The sequence below is a fragment of the Ictidomys tridecemlineatus genome, chromosome 4 (assembly GCF_052094955.1).
Source record: "Ictidomys tridecemlineatus isolate mIctTri1 chromosome 4, mIctTri1.hap1, whole genome shotgun sequence".
NCBI classification, from domain to species: domain Eukaryota; kingdom Metazoa; phylum Chordata; class Mammalia; order Rodentia; family Sciuridae; genus Ictidomys; species Ictidomys tridecemlineatus.
This window is the reverse complement of record NC_135480.1, coordinates 202595613-202621869: the sequence shown is the minus strand read 5'-3', so window position 1 is coordinate 202621869 and position 26257 is coordinate 202595613. Positions and strand designations below refer to the sequence as shown.

Here is a 26257-nt window from a genome sequence, read left to right as displayed (position 1 = left end):
CGTGGCAGCAGCGTTTCCGGCCTTTTGGCTCGGAGGAGGTTAAGGTGCAACTCTCTTCGGTCGTCCCGAATCCGGGTTCATCCGACACCAGCCGCCTCCACCATGCCGCCCAAGTTCGACCCCAATGAAATCAAAGTCGGTGCGTGCCCTAGCTGCGGCCGGGGCTGCGAAGGCGCCTCCCTTCTCCCCTCGGCCCTGCGCGCCGCGTGCCTTTCCCGTGCTGGTCTCTCGGGCCTTCTGGCGCTGTGCGGCCCTGACGGGTCTCTCTCCCGGTCTGGGCCTCAGCTTCCCCACGTGTAGATGGGGAGGGAGGAGCGGACGACCTTTGGCGGCCTTGCAGCCCGCATGTCTTAGGGTAAGGCTGGCCCCCGGGCGGTCTGCCCCCCGCCGGTAGCGTCAGCGGAGGGGGCTCGGCGCTGTCTACGCCCGAGGGAGGAGGGGTGCCTGTCTTGCCCGCGCTCAGGATCGTGGTGCTGCTAGCAAAGACAGGGTGAGGGTTCTTCCTCGGGCCCGCTCCGCAGAGGCGCTAATTATTCTTTCTCCCAGTGTACCTGAGGTGCACCGGCGGCGAGGTCGGCGCTACGTCTGCCCTGGCCCCCAAGATTGGCCCCCTGGGTCTGGTAAGTCATCCCCGCGAGGGACAGAGCAAGCCCTGGTTTGTGCAAACAGGACTAGACCTGAGTTGTTGAACTGGAACTACTTACTGTAGAAAGGTCATGTGTGAAAAATGGGACCCGTACCTTGAAATTGTGACATTCCACGTGTCTCAGCTGCTGCCTTTGGTGTTTGTGAGGGATGCGAGCTAGGAGCCAGGGCTTAGTGACATAGGGCAGTGTGGTTAGGGGAACGTAAGGATTGTGTGGGTGGTCTTGATGAACACATTGGGCTGTATTTCCAACTCAACCTTGTTGCCATGACTTAATGTACCTATTTTTTGTGTGTGGTGCTGGGGATTGAACCCAGGGCTTATGCATGTAAGGCAAGCACTCTCCCAACTGAGCTGTACCCCGCCCGCTGGCCCTCCACCCCCCTCCCTTTTATACTTTGCTTGTATTGAATTGACCTGTCTCTGAATATTATTAAGTCTGTATTTCTCAGACAGATTCCTTGCATCAAACACTTTTCCCCCTTCATTTTAACTAGTGTCTTGTTAAACTTTCTTGGCTCTTTGCTCAGCCAGCACTTATGGGACAACCATCCCATTTAGGCCAGCTAAGTAGCGAATTCAGTGATCCTCGCCCTCATCACGGCCAGGTATTGGAACCTAGTATTAATTAAAGCTACTTAGGTAGCCAGCCATGATGGCACAGGCCTGTAATCACAAGCTACTCTGGAGCCTGAGGCAGGAGGATCTCAAGCTTGAGACCAGCCTCAGCAATTTAGTGAGTCCCTGTCTAAAAAAGGACTGGGGGGCATAATTGACAGTAAAGTGCCCCAGGTTTAAATCCCCAGTACCAAAAAGAAAATGGGTCCCTAGATGTGGAAACTTTGGTGTTGGCAGGTGAGTAGTACTGGGCAGGTTTTAGGGCTGTGGTTCAGCTTTGAGCACAGTTTGATTATATACTTTTATTTCTACAGTCTCCCAAAAAGGTTGGTGATGATATTGCCAAAGCAACTGGTGATTGGAAGGGTCTGAGGATTACAGTGAAACTGACTATTCAGAACAGACAAGCCCAGGTATTTACTTCTTGTGCTTGGTTTGAAGGAGGGTAGAGGTATCCTGGAATCCTGGATAGGAGGATTTCACCATTGGTGAACTAAACAATTTGGTCCTTATGGGAAGACTTTGTCAAAAGCATGGACAATAAGGCAAGGAAAGACTTTGGGCCCAGATTCAACCCATGTGACACTGGGTAAATCACATAACATTTCCTACACAGGAATGTGTTTTAATACATATGAATAATACACACATGTATAACTTACATATGTACAGGAACCTAGTGTCTGGCCCATGGTCTCTTGAGGGCAATGTTGGTTGTCATACAGTGGTAGTACTCTTTGGAGGTGGGGTAGGGTTTGTTTACATCAAGAATCTCTTCTGCAGATTGAAGTGGTACCTTCTGCCTCTGCCCTGATCATAAAAGCCCTCAAGGAGCCACCAAGAGACAGAAAGAAACAGAAAAACAGTAAGTTGGCTGTACATTAGTTTGCAGTTTTTATTTATACATAATGTTTTTTCTTTATTGAAACCAGGGTTGGCGTGGGGATTGATGATTTGGTCAGCATTGTGAGAGCCAGGCAGTACCAAAAAGTACTAGATTTGCTTTCCCCAGTGGGGAAGGTCCCTTGAGTTTAGGCAGCTGAGAACATGTGGCTGGCTGATGCACTGGACACTTAACCAATGATTTTAGCTATGCTTTTAATCCCTTAACAGGAAGTCTGTCCATGGTAGATTGGTGAAGACTTGGTTTTGTCTTTAGCCACCCGCCACTGCACCTGACCAGTTTGTGGGCTGGTGCAGTCCAGTGGTGAGCTGACAGTAAACCCCAGCCAAGGAAACAGGGTTATTCTTCATGTGGATGACTCTGTGCCGAAAGCATGGGAACAGCCTGCAAATAGTGGAGGAGGACATGCAGTCCCCTTTGGCCTCAGACTATGACAAAGCTTTTTTTTTTTTCCTTCCTGCAGTTAAACACAGTGGAAATATCACTTTTGATGAAATTGTCAACATTGCCCGACAGATGCGTCACCGATCTTTAGCTAGAGAACTTTCTGGTAAGAGCAAGACAACATATATCTCATAAATTTGAATGTTTTCAGTGAATGATTAGCATTCTTGCCACTTTGAGGGCACTTAACTCATGTTCTGCCATCCTACATTTAGGACACCTATAAAAATTTACAACATATCATTTAATGATAGCTTTGCTCAGTTTAAGGTTTTGTGTATTGAAAGAAGTCGTTGAGCAACAGGTGAACACTGCATTCCTCTCCCTTAAATTTGGAATGCTTCAGAAATCTGCATGTCGTTTTTGTGAAAAGGCTGTGCTAATTAATCTCTGTTCAAATTTTAGTATATGGGCAGCCCAAATGAATACTGATTAAGGTGTTATAGGTGTTGTACATAAGGGCTACTGAAGTTGATGAGTTTCAAGGTTGGGGTATGGTATTTTCTGGGGATGAAAGAACTGCTTAGGTCCTGAGCTGAGCATTTAGAGATCCAATAGAGACTCTGTATTTAAGGTTTATTAAGTTCCAAGTCTTGTACTATACGAATGGGTTGGGGTTTTCCTGTTTTGCTGTAGTGGGGATTGAACACAGGACCTCCTGCGTTCTAGGCAAGATCTCTGCTACTGAGTTATACACATAGCGAAACACATTTTTCCTAATTGTAGGAACCATTAAGGAGATTCTGGGGACTGCCCAGTCTGTGGGTTGTAATGTTGATGGCCGCCACCCTCATGACATCATAGATGACATCAATAGTGGTGCAGTGGAGTGTCCAGCTGTAAGTGATTTTTGCATCCATTTCACTTGGTTATAATAGAAGGGTTAAAGCTGGAGGGGGAGTGGCTAATGTGTTCATGAAGGTATTAGTATAGGGCTAAGGGAGGGTCTTTTAACTCTCCTTTGACTGATAGAGCTACTATTTTTTTTCCCACAGAGTTAAGAAGTACATGGGAAAATTTCTTTTCCACAGTTAAGTACATGGGAGAATATTTTAATAAAGGATCATCCTCACAACCAGTGGGCTGCATCCTTGAATGAGCGTCTGTCATCCCCTTAACCTAACACTTGACACTGGGACAAACTGCAGCTAGGCAGCTTTTTCTAGGCACCAACAAATGAGGTTTGGAAATAATTGCTCCGAGGACTTGATTTTTCTCTATGGGTTGTTTTACCTTATCTTGGGTAACTGCCTCCATTGGAAAGGACTGCCTGGACTTTGAGGGAAAGCAGCATTCTAATGGCCTAGAAGGCAGCACATGTGTACCATGCCCCCTGAGAAACAAGCTGAAGCCCCTGAGTTGTGCAGTCTGACAGCAGGCTGGTAATGAGAAGTCATGCTTGGCTCACCAAAAACCAAGCGCAGAATAGTTTGGGTCTGAGGATGACATTGTCAAGGTTGTTAGGACCCAAGTCAGAGTGCAAGGGAGAAAAGTTGATATGAAAGTCTGCATCTCCTAAAGGCAACATTTCTGTCAGTAATGAGCCTTATTGCAGCTCATGATTGACCTCCAGATGAGTGTCGCTCAGATCCTTGATTGGCCCCTTCCTGTTCTGGTCCCCATAGAGTGGGATATGCCTTTATGTGTGGGAGTTCACCAGAATGATATCATGGCTGCTTCCTCTTCCCCAGTGACAAGCTCTGCAATCGTTCATAGGTGGATTCTGGGCCTATTTTTCAGCATTAGGAAGTAATTCTCCCTGTCTGATACTGGATGGTTGACTCTAGAATCCCTTTCCTCATCCACATTTGCTACCCTAAACTGGATAGGTCTTGGTATCTGGCCACTACTTCTTTTGCAACCATTCTATTTCCAGAAGAAATGAGCATTGCCAAAAATACTGACTTTGATAGAAGAAAACAAGTTTTTAAGTGATTTGTTCATTTTGCCAATCAAATTGCCTGAAAGAATTTGGACTAATGGGTGTTTTATTTTGGGTACTGGGGAATGAACTCAAGTGTACTCAACCAGTGAGCCACATACAAAGCCCTATTTATATTTTGATATAGGGTCTGGCCAAGTTGTTGAGTGCCTCACTGTTGCTGAGGTTGGCTTTAACCTCAGGATCCTCCTGAGCTACTGGGATTATAGGCGAGTGCCACCAGGCTGTGAGTGCTTTAGATTCTTGATGCTTACTAAAGACTGAAAATGTTAGCAAGCTCTTGAGCTTAAGCTTTTACTTACAATACAGTAAGAATCGAATATTCAGGGTGTTTCTGTATGTGTCTCCAGGCTACAGATTAAAGTGCACATGTCTCCAGATGCTTTAATTGACAGTATTTATCTGAGCTCACCTATGCACCTGACTTGGATGCTGAGTTGGAGCATCCGGGGTTCCCTTGAGGTCAATCATGAGCTCCCGGTTACTCTGCAACATGGAGTCTCTGGTGTCTGACAAAAGCTGAGCTACACCTGAAGGCCTTCCTGCACACACTGCATTCATAAGGCTTCACACCACTGAATTCTCTGATGTTGACTAAGGGATGCTTTTCCACACTTACTACACTCATGGCTTTTCTCCGGTGTGAATTATGTGATGTCGAATAAGGGCTGAGCTCTCACTGAAGAGTTTCCCACACTGATTGCATGTATATGGTTTCTCTCCAGTGTGGGTCTTTGGTGGATTATAAGATTTGTACTTTGGCTAAAGGCCTTTCCGCACTCACTGCACTTGTTTCTCTCCAGTGTGAATCCTCTGGTGGTTGAGGTTTGCACTCTGGCTGAAGGCCTTCCCACACTCACTGCACTCCCCAGTGTGGCTCTTCTGATGCTGAGAAAGGGAAGAACAGTAGCTCAAGGCTTCGCCACACTCATGACGTGAATGGCTTTACTCTCTGAGGCTGAATTTTTTCTGAATTCTGAAAGCTCTTAGAACAGGTTTCAGGTTCGCAAGGCCTCACTCCTGCAGGAACTCTGAGTTGTGTTGACAGGACTGGTCTTAGACTGAAGCTCTTCCTCTGCTCACATATGCCTTGGCATGACTCTTCAGAAAGGGCTTGCCCTGGCAGTTCAGGGACAGTTTCCCAGTCTGAAATTAGAAAAGCAGGTATTCTGTATTCTCTTAGTAGAACAAATCCAATAGGCTGAAGGAGTCTGGCCAGGCTATTGCATAAATAGTTCCTCAGACCCTTCTTTTTGCCCAGTATGTTTTACTTCCTAAACTGCCAAGGGGCAAAAGTGGACCCCCACTCCTGCCCCACATATGTGTCTCCCATTTCTGAGGCTCCTCTTGCTGTCTCATGCGATATTCTGGTTCTCAAAATTCTTTTTTTTTTTTTTAAATATTTTTATTAGTTTTGTTAGACCTTTATTTTTATGTGGTGCTAAGGATTGAACCCAGTGTCTCACATGCTAGGCAAGTGCTCTGCCACTGAGCCACAAATCTGCTTACTAGACTTAATTTAAAAAACTGATGACCAATGCTGAGTAAGATGATTTTTTTTTTACCTTACTAAGTCTGCTGAATTTCTAAAGATGATTAATGCTAGAAGGTTGGTAAAGGTGCAGCACAACGGCTGTCTCATGTACCACAGTGGCTGAAGGTGCACCTCAAGATGCACCATGCCAGGCCAACAAAGATGACTTCTGTTCCCCACCAACAAGGAGGTATACCCTTCCAGAGAGTTAACCTATCTTTTCTCAATGCTCATCTATGAAATGGGCATAATACTTTGCAGGATTGACATATTAATGTATGTTTCTGAGGTTCTCTGGCTCTAAGACTTAACTGGTTGGTGTTTGCTCACTTACCTGGACAGGTGCTTCTTAGGTCTTCTCCCTTCAGCACTCCCACGGGCTTCCCTTTGTTCTAGCTGGGAGTTCATACCAGGTTGGAAAACTGGAAGTCCTAGTCAAGGGAGGAAAACCCAAACACGAAGATTTTGAGATTGTACTAAGTATAGTCACCCAGAATTCCAGGGAGAAGACACAGGCTACTTAGGTGGTTCATTTCATCACACCAATATATATATTCGTTGAGCATTGGCTCCACAGTACAGGCACTAAGAGATACATCAATAAGATGTGCCTGGGTCTTAGTAAAGCATTTCCATCAGGAATTAAAGGGAGCTAAATCCATCAAACACCCTATCTGGAAGATGGGCACAGACTGAACACAGATCAGCTGGGCCTACAGGCCTCTCTATACACTGAAAAGAAAAATGCCCCCACAACTTTCCAGAACAGTGAGTACCTGTATCCCAGTGGCTCAGGAGGCTGAGGCAGGAGGATCCTAAGTTCAAGACTCTTGTCTCTAAATATTTTAAAAGGCTGTGGGGGCGGGTTGGCTGGGGTTGTAGCTCAGTGGTAGAACTCTTGCTTAGCATGTGTGAGGCTTTGGATTTAATCCTTAGCACCACACACAACTAAACAAAAGTATTGTGTCCATGTACAAGAGAGCAACAAGGCTGGGCATGCAGCTCAGTGGTTAAGTGCCCCTGGGTTCAATCCCTGGTCCTATTAAAAAAAATTGAGCTGATTCTCTCTCAAAAGAAGTGGTTTCTTTGGCCAGCAGGACCAGGTTTCTGCACTTTGCTGGTTTCCCTTTCCCCCTTGAACCAGCAGGGAATGTGTGGCTCCATCCCTCCTGGTAAAACATTACTAGAGCTGTGGATCCTGAAACAAAAAGCAAATTCCTTCTTACTGGTGGCCTTTGGATCTTGAGTGGAGGCAACAAGACAGTAAGGCGGGTGGGCATGGAGGCTGGAAGAGTCTGAAAGTGTACCTATCATCTGCCTAACACTGTAATGGCTTCTGGCACACAAAACAAAAACCCCACTGTCTCCATACAAATTATCATCTTGATAGATTTTTTATGTATGAAAAGTTAGAAAGTGTGTGTATTAGAAATTATACACAAAAATACAGGTGCCAGGAAGAGGCAATACAGAAAGTAAAATGTGCATTCATAATAGTGAATAATCAGGTGCAAATTATCAAGGAAATGAGAGCTGAATCTCAGAACTTTGAACAAAAACATTCCTGTGAGGGCTGGGGATGTAGCTCAAGCAGTAGTGCGCTCGCCTGGCATGCATGTGGCCCGGGTTCGATCCTCAGCACCACATACCAACAAAGATGTTGCATCCCCGAGAACTAAAAAAAATAAATATTTAAAAAACAACAACAACAAAACATTCCTGTGAATTCAGATATCACCCAGCAAGTAGGAGAGCCAGGCTTCTATGTAGTCAAATGTGAAGATATGTCAAAGAGATGGAGTGATTAGGGTTGGTGATGTAGCTCAGGTAGCATGCTTGCCTCTCCCACCCAAGTTCAATTCCAGCAGGATAAGAAAAGAATAAAAGGGGAACTGGTTGCAAGAAGAGGAGATGAAAGACAATCAGGGAGATCTATAGAAGGCCACATCAAGCTGGGATAAGAGAAGGCTAGTCAGGGCAGGGGGAGCACCAGGAGCAAAGGCCCGGTGCTGAGAAGGTCCTTGTGTGTTGAGAAGCAACAGGTGGTGGGGTGGGGGGGCTAAATTGAAAGTTTGAAATGAGGGCTGGTGATGTGGCTCAAGTGGTAGCACCCTCGCCTAGCGTGCGTGCGGCCCGGGTTCGATCCTCAGCACCACATACAAACGAAGAACTAAGAAAAAATAAATAAATATTTTTTAAAAAAAGTTTGAAATGACCTGATAGACATGGCAGTTTTATCCTATAGTCAATAGGGAGCCAGTAGAAGTCAAGATGCACCTTAAGGTGGAAATGAGAGGTTAGGAACTACAGCTGTCAACATCAAGTTGAGAGGGGGTTCTGCTCAAATAGAGGGACTAGATGCATGGCCAGAAATGGTGTGGGAGAAGATCTAGGAGAAGTCAAAGATATTGAGAAACTAGAAAGAGAAGAAACACGGACCAAAGTAGCTTGTGAGCAAATTAACTAGTTTGTTCAGGGCCCACAGGATTTAAGGTGGCTGCAAGATATCTAGGTGCAGGTGTTTTGTCCCATAGGAAAACAGGCAGCAACTATCCTGGCCAGGTTGCACAGGAATCTTACACCTTTAACTACTTTTCCTTGTCTATTCTCAGTTTGGGGATGGGACCTTCTTTCATTGCCTGGTCATGCCAGAAACCTGGCCATCCTTCCATCTCACTGTCATTGCCTTGTAAGCCAGCACCATTTTCCAGAGTATCGCTAGTCTCCTGACCTCCAGTTTTACCTGCCTTTCCAGTCCATCCTACGCAGAAATGAGTTAAATGGAATGAAGAGAGTTATTTTTAAAAACTATGACATATTTAGATTATTAGGGCCACTTTAATAATCAAGAAAGTAAAATCTAGGGCTGGGTTGTGGCTCAGCAGTAGAGCACTTGCCTAGCATGTGTGAGGCCCTGGGTTTGATCCTCAACACCACATAAAAATAAATAAAAGTGCTGGGGATGTGGCTCAAGCAGTAGCGCACTCGCCTGGCATTCGTGCGGCCCGGGATCGATCCTCAGCACCACATACAAACAAAGATGTTGTGTCTGCCGAGAACTAAAAAATAATATTAAAAATTCTCTCTCTCTCTCTCTCACTCTCTCCTCTCTCACTCTCTTAAAAATAAATAAATAAAAGTATTAAAAAAGTAAAGAGTAAAACCTATTATAAATACATAAATGCCAGGAGCCACAAAATACATACTATACAAGAAGAAAAATTATACAAAGTACAAGAAGAATTTTAAAATAATAACAGCTTTAAGATATTAAAATGTTTTAGTTAATCCAAAATGAAGTATATACAACAAAATCAGAGCTGAGCGATTTAATAAGGCTGAGCAGACAGCTATCACACCCCATACCCTGCAATCAGACTACAGTGGCATTTTGTGTTGACAAGTCATGATATCTGTCCTCATGAAGCAGACCAGCTCAGCTGTGAATGGGCAAATATCAAAGTAATAGTTTTGGAATACTAAAAAAAAAAAAAAACAACCCACAGTCTAAAACTTTTTTTCTTTCCTTTTCTGGTTCTGGGAAATGAACCCCAGGACTCTCTACCACTGAGGTACATCGTTAGCCCTTTTTATTATTTTGGGATGATTTTGTTAACATTGCTGAGGCTGGCCTTGACCTTAAAATCTTCCTGCCTTGGCCTCCTGACCTGAGCCAGCTGGAATTATAGATGTGCATCACCATGCCCAGGTTTTAGCCCAAAATTTTCAATGTAAATGAGTAAGGAAGAAAATGGAGTAAGGTTTCAATTCAAGAAATTAAAGTGAATTGTAAAATCTGAAGAAAGAAGAAATTAATATTAATATATATTTAAACCAGGGATTGAACCCACCCAATTTGGGAAAAAATAGAAAAAGGAAGAATGAGAGGCAGGCCACAAATCAAATTGTTACTGCTGTTTCTGTGTAGAAGTAAAGATATTTTTTAGTTTTTTTGTGTTTTCTGTATTATCCAAATTTTCTTCAGTGAATTACTTTTGTAATTCACTGAAGAAAAATAAAACCAAAAACCCAAGCCAATTTCACCAAGAATGTTAAGGAAAAAAGGGCTGCCTCTCAATTCCCAACTTACCTGGGGCCCAGCTGCGAAGAGACCGACAGCCATTCTGTTCTCTCCTGCTCTTTCCTCTGAGGGAAGTGCAACATTTGGAAAAGGTGGTGCTAGAGGAAGAGAATGAAATCAAGGAGACAAAGTTTGCATATTATGAAGTTACCAATTCTCCTATAAAGAGGGGATTTGAAAGCCAGAGCTGGTACCAGGGTGCCTGAGATGAATCTGCAGTGGGACGGGAATTTTCCTGTTTCTACCTAACTCCATCAATGCCAACAGATGATGGGAGGTATTAGACTGTAATAGATTCTTAACTAAGATTCACCACTCACCAGCAGAGTGCAAATCACTTAAGATATAAGTCTCATTTCTCTCATCTGTAAAATGGAGATGATATTATAAAGTTTTTGAGAATTAAATACACAGTTAAGCAGTTGGCATGATGCCTACCAGCTAAGTATGCAGTTTATTACCTTTTGCTTAAAAGAAGAGGTAACAAATGACTAATGGGGTCTGTTCTGGAATGTAAGGTTAATTCAACATACAAAAAACAATCCACACACCATATAGATAGAGCAAAGAAAAAAAAAATCTAACATGGATCATCTCATTGGACACAGAAAAAGCCACTTTAAAAAATCAAATAGTAGGGCTGGGGCTGTAGCTCAGTAGTAGAGTGCCTGACTAGCATGCACTAATCCCTGAGTTTGATCCTTAACATTCCAAATCATTATCATCCTTATCCTTTCATGATTAAAAAAAACACTTAACAGAAGGTTGGGGTTGTGGCTCAGTGGTAGAGTGGTCGCTTAGCATGCATGAGGGACTGGGTTCGATCCTCACCACCACATAAATGTAAAGATACTGTGTTCACCTAAAAACTTAAATAGAAGAGAACTTCCTTAATTTGATGATGAAATGTACCATTAACCTCATACATAATGGTGAGAGATGGAAACTTTTCCCCCCTTAAGATAAGAAATAAAACAAAGGAGCTGGGGATATAGCTCAGTTGGTAGAGCGCTTGCCTCACATGCACAAGGCCCAGGGTTCAATCCCTAGCACTGAAAATAATAATAAATAAGATGTCTGCTCTCACCATTTTTGTTCAATGTAGGTTCTAGCCAAGGCACTTAAGCAAGAAAATGAAAGATGTCAGGATTGGAAGGAAGAAGTAAAAAATCTCTACTTGCAGATGACATGATTTTGTATACAGAAAGTCTTGACACATGAATAATTATAGCTATTAAACAAATTTAGTGAGATTGCAAGAAGCATGATGAATACACAAAATCAGTTACATGTCTACAAACTAGCAATGAAACCAAAACAATTTCATTTATAATATCAAAAAAATAAAGTACCTGGGAATGAATTTAACAAATGAAGTACAAGATTTATGCACTGAAAACTATAAAACATGTTGAAATTATAGAAGACCTAAATAAATGGAAAAAAACCCTATATCTATGTATTGGAAAACAGTATATTGTTGAGATGGCAATAATCCCCAAATTATTAACAGAGTCAATGTAATTACTATCAAAATTCCAGCTGGCACTTTTAACAGAAATTAACAAGTTGACCTTAGAATGCGCATGGAAATGCAAAGGACAAAGAGGAGTGGGGGGATAAAGTTAGAGGATTCATACTTCTCAACTTGCTTCAAACAACAGTTATCAAAACTGTGTAGTGGCATAGGACTGATATTCAGATCACTGGAATAGACTTGAAAGTCCAGAAATAAATTCATGTTTATGGGCAACTACTTTTTGACAAGGATAACAAGAAATTAAATAGAGAAAGAATAGTCTTTTTTTTAAAAAAAAACCCTTAGTGGGCATGTCGAAGCACACCTGTAGTCCAGCTACTCAGGAGGTTGAGGCTGGAGGATGCAAAAGAACGAATTTGGAGTCCTACCTCACATCGTATACAAAAATAACTCAAAATATATCAAAGACCTAAGGAGCTAAAACTCCTAGAAGAAAACAAGAATTAAATCTTTCTGACCTCAGAAAAGGCAATGATTTCTTAGATATGACATCAAAACCCCAAGAAACCACCTGGGTATGTCTCACTTTCCTTCCCAGGAACCCACTTTTCCCTGGCATTGGTAATAGGTAGACACTCAAGCGATCAGCCAGGACAGTGATCCTCGAACTTATTTGACTAAGAAAAGGACAAGTCTCCAACCGTTAGTGGAAAAGACAACCAGGGTCTGGTCCAGCCACAAAGCAGTATTAGTGGGCAAACTGGAACAGGAGGCTGGATCTGCAAATCGTCCCTCCACCACTCCCCCTCACCTCCTTCCTCCAGCATACTGGTCCCACCTCACGCCACCGGCTGCCAGCAATTCCCTGATGTCAGCGTCACTGCACGTGAGAAAACGACAAGCAACCTGCAACCGGCTACCCGTCCGAGCTCAGGAACCCTGGACACCAGCGCTGCAGACGCTGGCGCTCCATGGCGACAAGCCTGACCAGCAGCGCTTCCGGTCATGCGATATGTTCCCCACCCCGCCACCGGACTCCATTTCCCAGAAGTCTCCGCCAGGCGCTATTCCTGGCCAAACCTTTCCTCTCCCCAGACGCCAAATATGTGACCCGCACTGCCTCCTTCCCAGACCGTCTTCCGCCTGTCCTTGCTCCCAGAATCCATCACCCAGAATGCTTTTATGTTGCACATCCCTCAGGTGCACGGGCATCCAGTTTAAGGGGACTCTGGGACAGGAAGCGGGTTGGCTGTCGAGGATTCTGGGAACGGCGGTGTAGCGCAGACGCAGACGTTCGCTGGAGCAGGGCAACGTCCTTGGTGGTGGTGGTGGTGCGTCGGTTCTGGGCCCATCTCCAGCCACCTTCATGGCGGCCTTAAGCCGTACTTAAAGTCTGAGAAGGGTCAAGGAAAGGGCCCTTCAGTCTGAACAGGGCAACCCCCCCATGGGGCGGTGTCCTGGAACCCTCCAAGTATAGGAATTTGTCCGCGAGCGGGAACGTCTTGTCATTTCAGACACATTCGCTAGTGTTTGGTCGGCCCTGTTTCAGGAGATTCCCGAATAGTCTGCCCCGTCAGGACTTTCCCAGCGCCTGGATGGAGTGTCCTCCTAAGCCCGTTGGGGATTTGTCAAACGATTTTTCCGATGACCAACTCGGTCTTAATCCTTTTGCCTTTAAGAAGAAGGGAATGGAGTACTGGAAAGCAGAAGCAAGTGTGGACGTCCTGAGACCTCTTTTTCAAAGTCAGCAACCTCTGGTCCTCCCTTTTGTCACCCGCTTCCACTTTAAAGGACCATCCTGGTTATACTGTGTCCACACAGTATAATTTTTTTTCCCCTGAGGCTGGGGATTAAATCTTTGTGCATGCTCCGACCCTAGCTGAGGAGAATTTTAAGATCAGCTGGTTGGCGACCTTAATTTCATCTGCAACTTCAAATTCCTTTTTGCAACATAACCGATTTATAGGTTCAGGGTCTAGGACATGGACATCTTTGGGATTGTCATTATTTTGCTGTAACCAAAGTCCCACCAATGGCGGGATCCTCATGTTTTCTCAACTAGTCTGCTATTTATGGAGCCATCTCAGCTGTGTATCAGCCTAGCCAATCCAGGAGAAGCCATAAAGGACAGTGGAAAAAAGATCAAGTTGGGCAGAAACAACACACAGCCTGCCATGTCATGCCTCTCTACCTGGCATTCCCTTTCCTGGGCACCTCTGTTGCCTTCTGGTCTGTACTGGCCTGTTCCTCTACGGTTGAGGCATGGCTCAAAACCTTTCCTTTGAAGCCTCTGCAAATTCTCCAGGCATAGAACCATCATCTGTGTAAACCAACACCTTACCTGTGTCATTGGACCTTCCCTAGGCCCATTTCTCCCAAAGTTGCTCCCTAAAGACCAATAAGGGTCTTGGTCATTTCATCTGGTGTCAGGGGAGGCATCTCCATCTCCCAGTGAAAGCCTTTTAATAGTGGGCCTTTGACACACTGATAGAATCCTAATGCTCATATATGGACAGCATGTATGCACGCTTGAGGCAGTGTGACAGCTGCAGCAGACGATGTCCGACCAGACCCTATTGAGTTCCTCCCTTAGCTGAGGAAGACTCAGGTGTAGGATGACCTAAGCCCTTCTCAAGCATCCTTCAGGGTGAGATGGTTTCCCTTCCCCGAGGCCTTCTGTGGGTGTCTGAGGAACATGTTTGGAAACAGTCTGAGAGCCATAATCTGTGCCCCGGCCTGCCTCACCCGCTTCTTGCTTTGTTTAGAAAGCAAGATGAGCTTTGGAGCTGTAGCCTCTGCCCTGGTAGGAACTGGAGGCTGTGTCTTTGTTCAGACCACAGTGAAGACAGCATCAAACCTCATCCAGTGGCCACAAGATACAATAGGTGCTAATTCATAATGGTTGCTAGTCTACAGATTTCCTGCCATTGTCTTGCAATCCTACCCATGGCCACTGAAAGGTGGAGAGAGTTTCATGCTCTAGATGATGCAATTCCTCCCATGGTCACTGAGGGGTGGTGGGCACTCCAACCCTCCATTTTGGTAGAAGCCAGGATTTATCTGGGAGTTATTCTGGGGGTGGGAGTGGAGAGGCAGTAATGGGTAATGGACATTGATAGACAGTGCATATTTCTACCCTGGGCTGGGTAAATCAGTTTCTGCTATACTTGGCCCTAGGATGTCCATCAGTCCTCTCCTCTGTGGTCCTGTTTCTGATGGTGCTGGCCAGGGCTCCTAAGGGAAACATACAGGACTGACTGCTGGGTCTGGCTCTTGGTCTCCTAACTCATATTCTGATGGGAAGGTTACAAAAGAGCATGTGGGCCCACAAGTCATTGGCACCTATAAGTGGATGCTGGTGGTGTGGGTAGGAGTTGCCGAGAAGGCAGGGTAGGAAATAGAATATGAGAAAAAAGTGCGTAAAGATTTCAAATGTCCCTTTATGAGGCACTCTGTGGATCTCACATTGGCCTTACATGCAGATCCTCCCTTCCCCACAGCTACACACCCAGCCCTTTTTATTTCTACTTTGAGACAGGGTCTAAGTTGCCCAGGCTTGCCTAGAACTTGAAATCCTCTTGCCTGTGTCTCCTGAGCAACTGGGATTATAGGTGTGTGCCATGATGTCTGTGTCATGTTGGCGTCCCCAAAGTTTTGGATTTCAGAACTCAGTAGCTCTACCACTGAGCCACAGTCTCAGCCCGATATTGCTATTCTTGTTGTTCATAAATGCAAACATCATGGGCTAGTTCTCAACCTGTACTATTGTTACTGCCCTGAGATTCAAAGAACAATCAATCTAGTTGTAGCCCAACTAACCACTGTAGGTATTGGGAATGCAAATGTAGACAGTAGGTGTTAGTGCAGAAGGTGTTCTTGCCTACATGTGTGACTCCTTCTGAAAGCTCCAGGGGTTTTTGGATCTTGCCACAGCAGACAGAAATCCATGTTCTTATGCCTTGCTTCACACACATCACTGAAAATAGAGTCACTGCCTTGGCATCTTCTGGAAACTGACCCTGGAGTCTTGCCCTTCCACCCTTCTGCCTGCACACAATGACCTTCTATTCCCCTCGAAAAGGCTTCTGTCCTCTGGCTTATTACAGGACTTACTGGGAGATGCCCAGGCTTACACATGCTTGAGCCATGATACCTGGAAGGTAGACAGAGAAGTGGTGCAATGAAAAGAATGGTTTAGTGACAACAGAGAGCATGAGTACCAGGAGAGAGTTTTCAAGATGTGAACCAAAATCTTAACAGGTTATCTTTGGAAAGGGGCAACTGTGAATATTTTATTTATCTAAATAAATAAGTTAATATTTGTAAAGTGCTTAGAACAATACCTAGAAGATGGTTAACTACTATAAAATAATTTATATTAAGTAAATGTTTCCTGCAATAAACATGCATTACTTAGACAATGAATAATACAAGTCACTTGTAACAAGATTTTGGGGTCCATTAAAGTCAAAGAGAACTTTTTTTCAAATTCAACAGGATTTGATGGCTAATGACCAAAGACACTGCCCAAGAAAGAAGCCAGAAATCACCTCTTAAGTGACAAGGGTCTGGGTGGCTGACCCAAACAGGTGAATACACAGGATGTTCTAGGCAGGGCCGAGGGCTTGGTTTATGTAAGTAACGGCAGCCCTCATCAAACCGGGCTCATGCAGAGGTCATGACCTGATTTGTGTCAAATTTTTATTTGGCAGACAGTCCTTCCTGATAATGCAGCTCAGTGAGAAGAGCAAGCAGATGCTTGGACCCAACCTCCAAAAGCATCTTCCACGGAAAACAGAAGCTGAGAGGCCCCTCCTCTTCTCTTGCTGCTTTAGTACCATGGAGACTTGTGTATGAAGGGCTGACCACAGGCCTGAAGACCTCCTCAGATGTTCCTGAGCCCACAGAGCAGCAGCAGAAACTGGACCCAGAGGCTGGCGAACCTCCCAGCCTGGGGAGCTGGGCCATGAGAACTGGATGGGAAGGAGGACCCTGGAAACCCAGGTTCCAGGGGCTCTGGTCCTGGGTGCCAGCTTCCCTGGGCCTGGGACAGTCAGGGGTTCCAGGCTCAGGCTGAGGTCCAGCTTAGAGTCACAGGCTGCTCCACTCCCTCTAAAGCCCAAAGCCAGCCCAGCTAGGAGGGGCCACCACTCACAGAAAGGGGCTGTCATCGCCCCTCAAAATGAGCTGTGATTTGTTCCAAAGTCTTTCCTTTGGTTTCAGGGACCCAGAACAAAGTGAAAAGGACACTGAAGATGCAGAAGGCAGAGGCAAGCCAGAAGGCTCCGTATGGCCTGAGGACCTCCTGTAGAAAAAGGAAGGGCCACAGGTGCACGTGGCGTAAATTAGGATCTCACTCCCTCCCTGCAGTCTGGACACTATCCTGCCCCAAGTCCTGCCTGCTGATGCCCTGCCTATGTGTCTCCTGGCCCCAGTAAGCTCTCTTTTCATGGTGCAGTGGGAATGAGAGAGCATGGCCCCAGGAACACCGGGGACATAGAGGGCTCATTGGCATGGAGGGAGGTATGGGCCCAAGAAAGAAGCCAGAAATCACCTCTTAAGTGACAAGGGTCTCTTTGGTCAGAGTCTGTGACCTTTCAGTGCCAGACCAGAGTCTCTTCCTTTCTCAGCTCCCTATCCTCTGGCACTTGGAAACCCCTCCTCCTCAAGACCCTTCTCTTGGTCTCTTAGACAGCAGACACATTTGAGTCATTATTATATCCTTTATCACTTCCTTCCTGGCTTCTCTCTCTTCCTCCTTTTCTGTCCATCCTCTTGAACATCCAGTGAGTAAGTCCCACCCCAGGCCTCTGCCATGGCCTTCCTAATGTGCTTCCTAGGGCAGCCCTGCCTGAATGAAGACTCCAGGCTACCTTGAGTGTCCACGCCTGTCACCGACTTGCCTCCCTACGCCCCAGTCTGGCTTTCCATCACCACCTATCACCTTTCTGGCCATGCCATAAAAAGGGACCTGTCCTTTTCAGCCATTGTTGTTTCTGGTGCCTTCAAAAGGCTGGGACATGGTACATGTCAGGGGACCTGGAGAGAATGAATGACTGAACAAATGACTTGATTATTTGCTCCAGAGTCTCTCTGTTGGCTGGGGAACTGCGGGGCACATCTGTCAGTCTACAAGGAAGAGGAAAAATGTTGAATTGAATCAATTCTCCCATCAACTTTAAGAGGAAGGTATTTTCAGCCAAGGAAGATGGTTCAAAGGTAACAGCATGGACTTGGCCAGGATGGTACTGGAGCCCAGGCCTGGGACTCTTTCTACACAGATCATGAGTTCTTGGCCTCTGTTCCCAATGTTCATGAACTGTCCTTCTGCCAAGGCAGACTGGAGACTTCTGATCATACCCTGGGTTCCTTGACTGCCAGTCCATCTGTCTCCACTGCACCCCTGGCTAAGACTGCTGCTGTCCCAGGTACAGGGAGGCCTCAGCCTGCACATGAGGCCACTGACCCTGAGTCTTTTGCAACAAATTGCATGAAGGGGAGGCCTAGGCCTGCACTCACCATGAGGTTGTTGAACTCTTTTGTCACCAGAAAGGCCATAAGCCAGTTGGTGAGGACACAAACTCCAGTGGCCACGCCCTTAACATGCAGAGGAAAGATCTCAGACATGAGGAGCCAGGGGATGGGCCCCCAGCCTATTGCAAAGCCTGTGGGAGCAAGATAGCATCAGAGCCCACAGAGTCAAGGAGCCCCAGCCTCCCAACCTGTGGGAATGAAGGGTCCTGGAATCCTGGGTCCTCTAGCTCTGTGCCTTCCTGCTGTGAGGTCTTGGGCCAGTTACTTCCTTTCTTAGGCATGAGGCCTGGTATCTATAAGATGGGACAGAGAGGGGCTGGGGTTGTTGCTCAGTGGTAGAGCACTCGCCTAGAACATGCAAGGCACTGGGTTTGATACTCAGCACCACATAAAAATAAATAAATAAAATAAAGGTATTATGTCCAACTACAACTAAAAAAACTATTAAAAGAAATAAGATGGGGGCTGGGGTTGTGGCTCTGAGGTAGAGTGCTCGTCTAGCATGTGTGAGGCCCTGGGTTCGATCCTAGGCACCACATGAAAATAAAATAAATATATTGTGTCCACCTGCAACTAAAAAATAAATATTTTTTTTTAAAAAGAAATAAGATGGGACAGAGATGGGGCCTACTCACAGGTTGTTATGGGGATTAAGTGAAAGGGACACAGAGGGCTTAGTTCAGTGCCTGGCACATGATCAGAGCTTCAGACAGAGACGTAAGGCTAGGTAAGACTGGACTTGCTGGCAGCACAGGCATGGGGACAGTGGCCCTCACCTAGCCTCCCATGGGGCCCCTCTCACCAGCAATGAATAGACACATGCTGCCCACGGCCAACCAGGCCAACCCCACATTGGTATCAACAGGCTCTGCAGGCACAGGCACCAGGAGGTCCACGTGTGAGGAGTTGTTGGAGCCATCCTGGGTCAGCTTGAAGTAGGTGCCAAAGGCACTTGTGCTGAACACCATGACCATACCTGCAGGCAGAAGGCAGGAACAGGCAACGTACTCGGGAAAATGGCGAGAAGGCCGACCTATTTCCTCCGAGCAGCCAGCTGGGCACTCGGGCACCTCGGCTCCAGAAGCACTGACTGGATAGCACCCTGCCACCCTGCCTTAGACCCTGGACCTCAGTAAATTCTGAGAAGTTCCTAAGCAGACACTCTCTGGCCTGTGAAAGCAGCAACAGTAATTATGGCAGCATTTTAATACCACCCAAACAGTGATCTTTGCAATGGCCAGTGGACACCAAGTGTCCACGGGTAGGCTTGCGCTCAGGTCCTCACACATGTAGATTTTCTCTGATCTGCCCAGGAGCCTTGAAGGAGGCAATGCCATTACCCACATTTCACAGAGGCTCAGAGAGGGAAAGTCACTTGCCCCAAAGGACCACAGCTTCTGGGTCATTCTGACCTCTCAGCCCTCAGTTTCTCCAGTGTGAGCTGGGACCATGATGGTGTCTTTTTTTGATTTGTCAAAGAACCTGTAGCTCAGTGAAGAGCTGCCAAATCACAGCCTGGTCTGTCACAGTCTCTCTTCATCAATGCTCAGTGGCATTCAGACCTGTTGGCCAGGGCAAGGGCTTTCCAGCAATGGTGAAGGGATGCTGGCCAGGGCACCCTGTATACACAGAGCAAAGTCCTCACCTGACAAGGCCAGAAGTAGTCTCCGCCCAGCTCTGTCCATGATGAGGGCTGCCACGGCTGTGAACAGCACCTGGATGGTGCCCATGATGACTGAGGCCAGACTGCTGTCCTGGAGGGGATGGAGGCCGAGGCTGGATGGTGTGCCAGCCAGAGATGGGTACCTCCCTCTGCAGTCCTATGCCAGGTGATGAGGCCCTGGGCTTGAGGAGGCAGCCCCATCCATGTGGCATCTGGATAAAGTAGGTCGGGTAGAGGCTTCTTACCTTGAACTTGGCCTCCTCAAAAATGGTCTCTGCATAGAACATGACGGCGTTGATCCCTGACAGCTGCTGGAAGGCCATCAGTGAAATGCCAATGAGGAAGGGCTTGTAGATGCCAGGGTGTCTCAGGAGGGCCAGCTGAAAAACCTGCTTGAGGACAGGAGCCACCAGTGCTCCTCCACCCTGTCCCAAGGGTCCTCCTGGAACCTACCATCCTAAGGCTTGCTGGAGAGGAGTGAGCCTCAGCTTCCTTTCCTGCCTCATCTGGGGCCTCAGGGCAGGTGCAGAGACAAGCCCCAGCATTTGCGAAATAAAATGGTCCTTACCTCCCACAGCTCTTCCTGAATGGTTGGAGGAGTCACAAAGAGATTCTGGTACTTGGGCAAAGAACACTAGTTTCTTGAGTCCCAACCACCTTCAAAGTACCCAGTGCTCACCTTGGGCCTGGCCCTGGCTGAGCACCTCCCATGGCCTGTTGCACGGAATCCTCAGCACAATGAGGCACTGTCCCAAGATACCCATTTTACAGATGAAGAAATCAAGTCTCAGACGGGAAAGTCACAACACGGAAGTGGCAGAGTCTATCTGACACTAAAGCCCAGACTCTTAATCTTCTCCCCCACCCTACAACTCCCTGGTTAAATCCAAGTCCTCAATTCTGCATCTGTAATTTCCTCTGGCCCTTTTCTTCTTGGGACGCTAAGAATCCAGCTGGGATTCAGGGGCTGGGAATGTAGTTCCTCAATGGTACAGTGCTTGCTTTCCATGCACAAGGCCAGCAAACACACACATACAAGAGGAATCCCCAGTGACCTAAGGTTAGGGCCCAGCTAAGTGGGGTGAGGGCCTGCCCAAAGAAAGAACAGCACTGGTCCTCACTAAGGGCAGACAGGCACCCCCTGTAGGTGTGTGGCCTTCGGTACAGGCTGTTTCCCTCAACCCACCTTCCAGCCACTCACCTGGTGCTCAGACTCCACAGAGGGCTCTTCCCAGCCCTGTTCGGAGCCCCACAGGAACTGCAGGGCAGCCATGGCCTCCTGGCGCTTGTGCTGAGTCAGGAGAAAGCGTGGGGTCTCTGGCATGCAGCACATAAGCAGCAGCATAAAAGAGGGGGGCACGCAGCCCAGCACAGCCAGCCAGCGCCACTCCAGGACTCGGCCTGGTGGGGTGCAGACATCAGAGCCAGAGCAAGGCAACCTGCATCCCCCACTTGCCAACCTGATACTCAGCTATAAAGTGGGAATCTTGCTACTCTGTGGGTCATGTTCATTACTGATATTGCCATTCTTTTTTTTTTTTTGGTAGACAAAGGTAGAATGCCTTTGTTTATTTTTATGTGGTGCCAAGGATCAAACCCAGTGCCTCATGCATGCTCTGCAAGCGCTCTACCACTGAGCTACAGTCTCAGCCCGATATTGCTATTCTTGTTGTTCATAAATGCAAACATCATGGGCTAGCTATGGCATTTGGGGCAATGGTGGTAGGTCATTGATATGTACATTCTACATCTCCTCAGTGAAATAGTCCCACGCTATATCATGATGTTTGGTCAATGACAGACTGCATGTATGAGTTGGTCCCATAGATTATAATGGAGCTGAAAACTTCCTATTGCCTAGTGATGCAGTCATGGGAATATCCTATGGTCACGTCTGTGGTGATGCTGCTGTAAACACTGCACTGTCAGCTGTACAAAGGTACAGTACATACAGTTATGCACACTACACAATACTTGATAAGAAATGGTTGGTTTGGGTTTATGATTTGTCACACTATACTTTGAAAATTTTAGAGTATACTCCTACTTAAAAAAAAAAAATCTTGCTGGGCGCGGTGGCACATGCCTATAATCCCAGTGGCTCGGGAGGCTGAAACAGAAGGATCGAGAGTTCAAAGCCAGCCTCAGCAAAAGCGAGGTGCTAAGCAACTGTCTCTAAATAAAATACAAAATAGGGCTGAGGATGTGTCTCAGTCAAGTGCCCCTGAGTTCAATCCCTGGTATATCACCTCCCCCAGCCACGCCACTAAAAAAATTCTTGCTGTAGAACAGAATGCTATTATAGGGCAGCAGTCTCATACATCCTGTGCTTACCAAAGCTCTGGACTGTGTCAAGAGGCCATGCCCAGTGATTGGCCAAGACCATCTAGGATTGTGGGAATACACTCTAGTATGTTTACATAGAGACAATACAGCCTAATAATGCAGTTTTTAAGTCTCTGTTAAGTGATGCATGACTGTAGCCACAAAACAGAATGAGGTGCTGGTTCTTTATGGCCTTGGTATGACACAGCACCATTAGTGTCAAGGGGGTGGGAGAGTAAATGTGCACATTTCTCATAAACACACACAATCTCTGGAGGTCACCAAGAAACATGCCATACTGGCTTCTGCAGGGAGGAACCAGGACACAATGGGGAGACTTTTCACTGAGCAGGCTCTCTCCCTTCTGGTACTTCTTGAGTGGTGAATCACTTGAATTAGTTATCAAAGTATGAGCACAACTAAAGAGGTGGTAGGATTTTGATTCCTTGAAGTAGTTGGGTTATAGGAAGAACAGTACAAATGCAGATTTATCTACATTTAAACAAAGCCCAAGGGTTCTCTGATAAAGGGGCCAGAAATGAATTTAGGGTATTGTCTAATTTTTAATTTTTCTTAAGTTCAAAGCAGTGATGGCATGAAATACCTTTCTTCTGCATGCAGGGGGTGGGGGTGGGGCATACATATGTATTTGCTTTAGCAATAAGGTGCAGATAAATTATAGAGGTTCCACAAAGTCTAGTTATTGAGGCATTATTGTCCCCATGACACTTGTGGTTAATGATTAACTCATACCAGTAAATCAAAACTCACAGAAAATGATCAATGAAAGGCAGAAGCAGCAGTAAGTCCAGATGAAGATGAACCAGAGGTAATGCGGTGGGCAGATGGACACAGAGGATCTGTCCCCCCAAACTAAGAATGTCAATATCTATGCACAGTGGAGGCTCTGGCTTGTTTTAGGGCTCCCAAGGCAACCAGACTGCTAGCAGGATTCTGAATTAGTCAGGGTGGTCATTGGGTTAAAAATGAAAGAGCAAAGACATATCTGTCATCTATTCTCAAGACCCAGATGGTGCATCCCTCAGGCCCATCAGGCCCTCAAGGACCTGCATGGACCCTCAAGGACCTCATGGTTCTTTTTTTTTTTAAAAAAAAATACATGATATGTATATATCATGTATTTTTTTTTAAAGAGAGAGTGAGAGAGGAGAGAGAGAGAATTTTTAATATTTATTTTTTAGTTCTCGGCGGACACAACATCTTTGTTGGTATGTGGTGCTGAGGATCGAACCTGGGCGGCACGCATGCCAGGCGAGCGCGCTACCGCTTGAGCCACATCCCCAGCCCCAGACCTCATGGTTCTTAACCCATCCCTCTACTATTCTCATTTGGGACCTGCTGCCAGGTAATTTTCGTGTGTCATCTAATAGACTAGGTGGGGTTATATCCATTTAAAGACAAGGAAACTGAGGCTCCTAGGGGCAATGAGACTTGGTCAAGGTCACACAGCAGGTGGCAGGATCATCCAATATCTAGGACTGTTCAGTTTGAAGACTTCCTTCTTTCTACCTGTTTCTAATGAGGACATGTATCTTCCTGAACCTTTCTCAGGCTAGCACAGCTGTGGCCCCTGGGGTACTGAGGACCAGCCTTCCTAATACTGCACTTTGCTGACATTGATATGCTGAGGGAGACTCACCATGAAAATTGTTGCAGTGCCCCTCCCACCCCTGGAATCCTCTGGTTTGTGCCTAACCCTACTCAGACCACCAAAGTAGGCTTTTGAGAAGATGAGAACACCACCTTCTCTAAAACAAGCCAGAGCCTCCACTGAACTTAGTCATAAGACCTACATATCCCAAGGTCCCAGGGGGGCAGACTGGAACCTGGCATCTTGGCCATTGGCTGTGTGACCCCAGGCAACCCCTACCCACCATGAACCTCAGTTTCCACATTTGTAAAATGGCCACATAGCTATTAACAGGAATCAAAACAGATCATGCAAACTACCTGCCAGGTAGGCCAAGAGGATGCCTATGACGACCATCAGCTGCACACAGGAGCCGAGCAGTCCCCGGACCGCTGGGTAGGAAATTTCAGAGATATAAATCTGCCAATAATTAAGACAAGACTTTACTCAAGGTCCAAGTGTTCTTAAAACTGAAAGTCCTCTGTCACTAAAAGCTGAGGAGACTCTGCATTGCTCTAGGTCAGCAGAGCCCTGCCCAGGATACCAAGGCCCAGTGCTCTTCTGAAGATGAGGGAGAGGTATAGGCACAGAGCTTCCCAAATGTTCACTTAATGTGTACAAATACCCATTATAAAATGCAGACTTTGAGGCAGTTGGTCTGGTGGGACCCAAGCTTCTGCCTTGCTAACCAGCTCCAGGTGCTCTTGACAGCTGAAGGGGCCTTTTGCCGTTAAGTACATCAATTCACCAACTCAACTGCTACAAGATGCTCTCTCCTTTTAGGCGCAGGGGCCACCAAGGCGCAGCCCACATTTCTAAATTATCCCATGCCTTATGCCCATAACTAAGACAGCTGTTTTTTGCCCAGTAAAAATGAAAACCAAAAACCATATTCACTTCCTCCCTAGCTCCTGACCGCCTAGCAGGTGGGTGAAATGAGAGGCATATGGGTATGACCAGGGAGAGCCCCGAGAAGCTTCTTTCAACTTCCAGCAGGGTGAGGGATGAATGAGTGGTTATCCAAGCCTTGGCTAGCAGCAGTCCACTGGTCACCCAGCAATTACACCAGAGTCCACGTCCCTACAGGATCATGCCATGACCAGGGGCTTCAGGTGCAGTTTGCCCAGTCCTTACAACCACCTCATGAGTAATGCCATGAACTCCACTATAGGGAAGGAAAGAGGCCCAGAGAGATGCTTTGCCCAGGTAAGTGACCCAGGTGTCAGGGGTGCAAAGTGAGCAGCTCTGGGTCAGGGGAGGGTGAGAGAAGCTGGGGAAGGAGACCTGTGAGAAGACAAGGGAACGCAGAAACCAGCAGCCTTTGTTCCAGGAACAAACCTGTAGGGGGAATTTAGTCTTAACCTGGGGCTCTGTTGACCATCCACAGGTGCCACCTTGTTATGAGGTGGGGGGCAAAAGAGGCACAACTGGGTCCCTGGGTTCCAGTAATCCATCCAGCTGACTAGCCTGGGCCCCTCTGGGCAGAGGACTTCGTCTTTCTGAGGCAGTTTCATCTGGCGGGGCCTCCTTCCCAGGGCGTGGTGAAGGTTGGGGAGGTAATACCTGTAGGCACCGGGGCTTGGGACCCCATCCAGGAAGACACTCACCGGGGCCACTAGTGAGGCGACGCCGCAGGCCAGGCCCGTGAGGAGGCGGCCCCCGAGCAGCATCCACACGTCCTGGGCCGCAGTGATGACGGCAAAGCCGGCCACAAAGGGCACCGTGCAGAACAGGAGGCTGAGTTTGCGCCCGGCGCGGTCCACGAGCCAGCCGCCCAGGACGCCCCCCGCCGCGGCGCCCAGGGTCACGATGGCCTGGGGGCGAGGCGACCGCGGGCTGAGGAGGGGCCAGGGACGGCAGTCCACGCTCGCCCTCCGCCCCACGCCCTGCAGCCTCAGAAGAAAGGCAGTTGGGGTCCCGGGCTGGTGGCCGGGGACCGGGAGACTCTGGGTGGGGCCGACAAGATGCATGCGGCGGAGGGGAAGGGGAGCGGGTGGACGCGGGGGTCCCAGGTGGGCTGGCGTGAGCCCCGGCCTCACCCCGAACCAGGAGGCGGTACTGTCGTCGAGGTGCGGGGCCGGGGGCACGGAGCGCCTCAGGCTCGGGATGGCCGGGGAGCTGTAGCCGAGCGCGAAGCCGAAGCTGAGGGGGCCCAGGGCTGCGGCGAAGGCGGCGAGGAAGACGCGGCGGCCGCAGGGAGAGCTACGGAGACAGGGCGAAGGGTGAGAGGAGCCGGCAGAGTGGGAGGGCAAGGCCACGTCCCCTGCCGCTCACCCGCCGCCCGGCGGCCTCAGGAGCGGATGGGACTCTTCCGAGTTCTCAGGCGTCATGTCGGCGACCAACGCTTGCCCAGCTGGCTCTGACGCCCGAACCGCCACGGGACCCGCGAGTGCTGCCTCAGACTTCTCCCGTCAGAGCGGGCCAATGGGCGACGG

General features: G+C 47.4%; 2 protein-coding genes, 1 long non-coding RNA gene and 1 other non-coding gene across 23 annotated transcripts; 3 read left to right on the top strand and 1 right to left on the bottom strand.

Moving 5' to 3' along the window:
- The first annotated feature begins 4 nt into the window (after nucleotides 1-4).
- On the top strand, nucleotides 5-3687 carry Rpl12 (ribosomal protein L12). Its single transcript, XM_078048287.1, has 7 exons — nucleotides 5-139; nucleotides 547-620; nucleotides 1579-1677; nucleotides 2048-2129; nucleotides 2632-2718; nucleotides 3339-3451; nucleotides 3608-3687. The coding sequence occupies exons 1-7, from the start codon at nucleotides 103-105 to the stop codon at nucleotides 3611-3613; spliced, it is 498 nt and encodes a 165-aa protein (XP_077904413.1). The 5' UTR covers nucleotides 5-102; the 3' UTR covers nucleotides 3614-3687.
- Nucleotides 2135-26257, bottom strand: Slc2a8 (solute carrier family 2 member 8). Of its 20 annotated transcripts, none has more exons than XM_078048271.1 (14): nucleotides 26097-26255; nucleotides 25862-26024; nucleotides 25430-25636; nucleotides 24143-24242; nucleotides 21048-21247; nucleotides 20092-20238; nucleotides 19829-19937; nucleotides 18986-19159; nucleotides 18169-18314; nucleotides 16805-16954; nucleotides 12461-16693; nucleotides 10179-10267; nucleotides 6423-6519; nucleotides 2135-5700 (listed from the first exon to the last, which is right to left on the bottom strand). In XM_078048271.1, exons 1-10 carry the CDS (start codon nucleotides 26150-26152, stop codon nucleotides 16817-16819), a joined length of 1440 nt encoding a protein of 479 aa, XP_077904397.1. In that variant the 5' UTR covers nucleotides 26153-26255; the 3' UTR covers nucleotides 2135-5700; nucleotides 6423-6519; nucleotides 10179-10267; nucleotides 12461-16693; nucleotides 16805-16816. The 20 variants fall into 20 exon arrangements, with proteins under 20 accessions (XP_077904397.1, XP_077904400.1, XP_013212213.1 ...); XM_078048274.1 differs by having other exon boundaries at nucleotides 18169-18246; XM_013356759.4 differs by having other exon boundaries at nucleotides 12461-16954.
- LOC120890156 (small nucleolar RNA SNORA65) lies at nucleotides 2427-2553 on the top strand. The gene has a single exon (XR_005734404.1). It is a non-coding gene; the product is annotated as a small nucleolar RNA SNORA65 (small nucleolar RNA).
- Nucleotides 16147-17722, top strand: LOC144377364 (uncharacterized). Its single transcript, XR_013438312.1, has 2 exons — nucleotides 16147-16238; nucleotides 16362-17722. It is a non-coding gene; the product is annotated as an uncharacterized LOC144377364 (long non-coding RNA).

Excerpts from the sequence above, each read along its gene's own strand:
- Rpl12 (XM_078048287.1), top strand. The coding sequence starts at position 103 with ATGCCGCCCAAGTTCGACCCCAATGAAATCAAAGTCG. Across the intron at positions 140-546 it reads CCCCAATGAAATCAAAGTCG|TGTACCTGAGGTGCACCGGC; the intron begins GTGCGTGCCCTA and ends TCTTTCTCCCAG. Across the intron at positions 1,678-2,047 it reads TTCAGAACAGACAAGCCCAG|ATTGAAGTGGTACCTTCTGC; the intron begins GTATTTACTTCT and ends TCTCTTCTGCAG.
- Slc2a8 (XM_040286357.2), bottom strand. The coding sequence starts at position 26,152 with ATGACGCCTGAGAACTCGGAAGAGTCCCATCCGCTCCTGAGGCCGCCG. Across the intron at positions 21,248-24,142 it reads CCTCTTGGCCTACCTGGCAG|GCCGAGTCCTGGAGTGGCGC; the intron begins GTAGTTTGCATG and ends GCACCCCACCAG. Across the intron at positions 18,247-18,985 it reads CATGTGTCTATTCATTGCTG|GGCGTGGCCACTGGAGTTTG; the intron begins GTGAGAGGGGCC and ends CTGCATGTTAAG.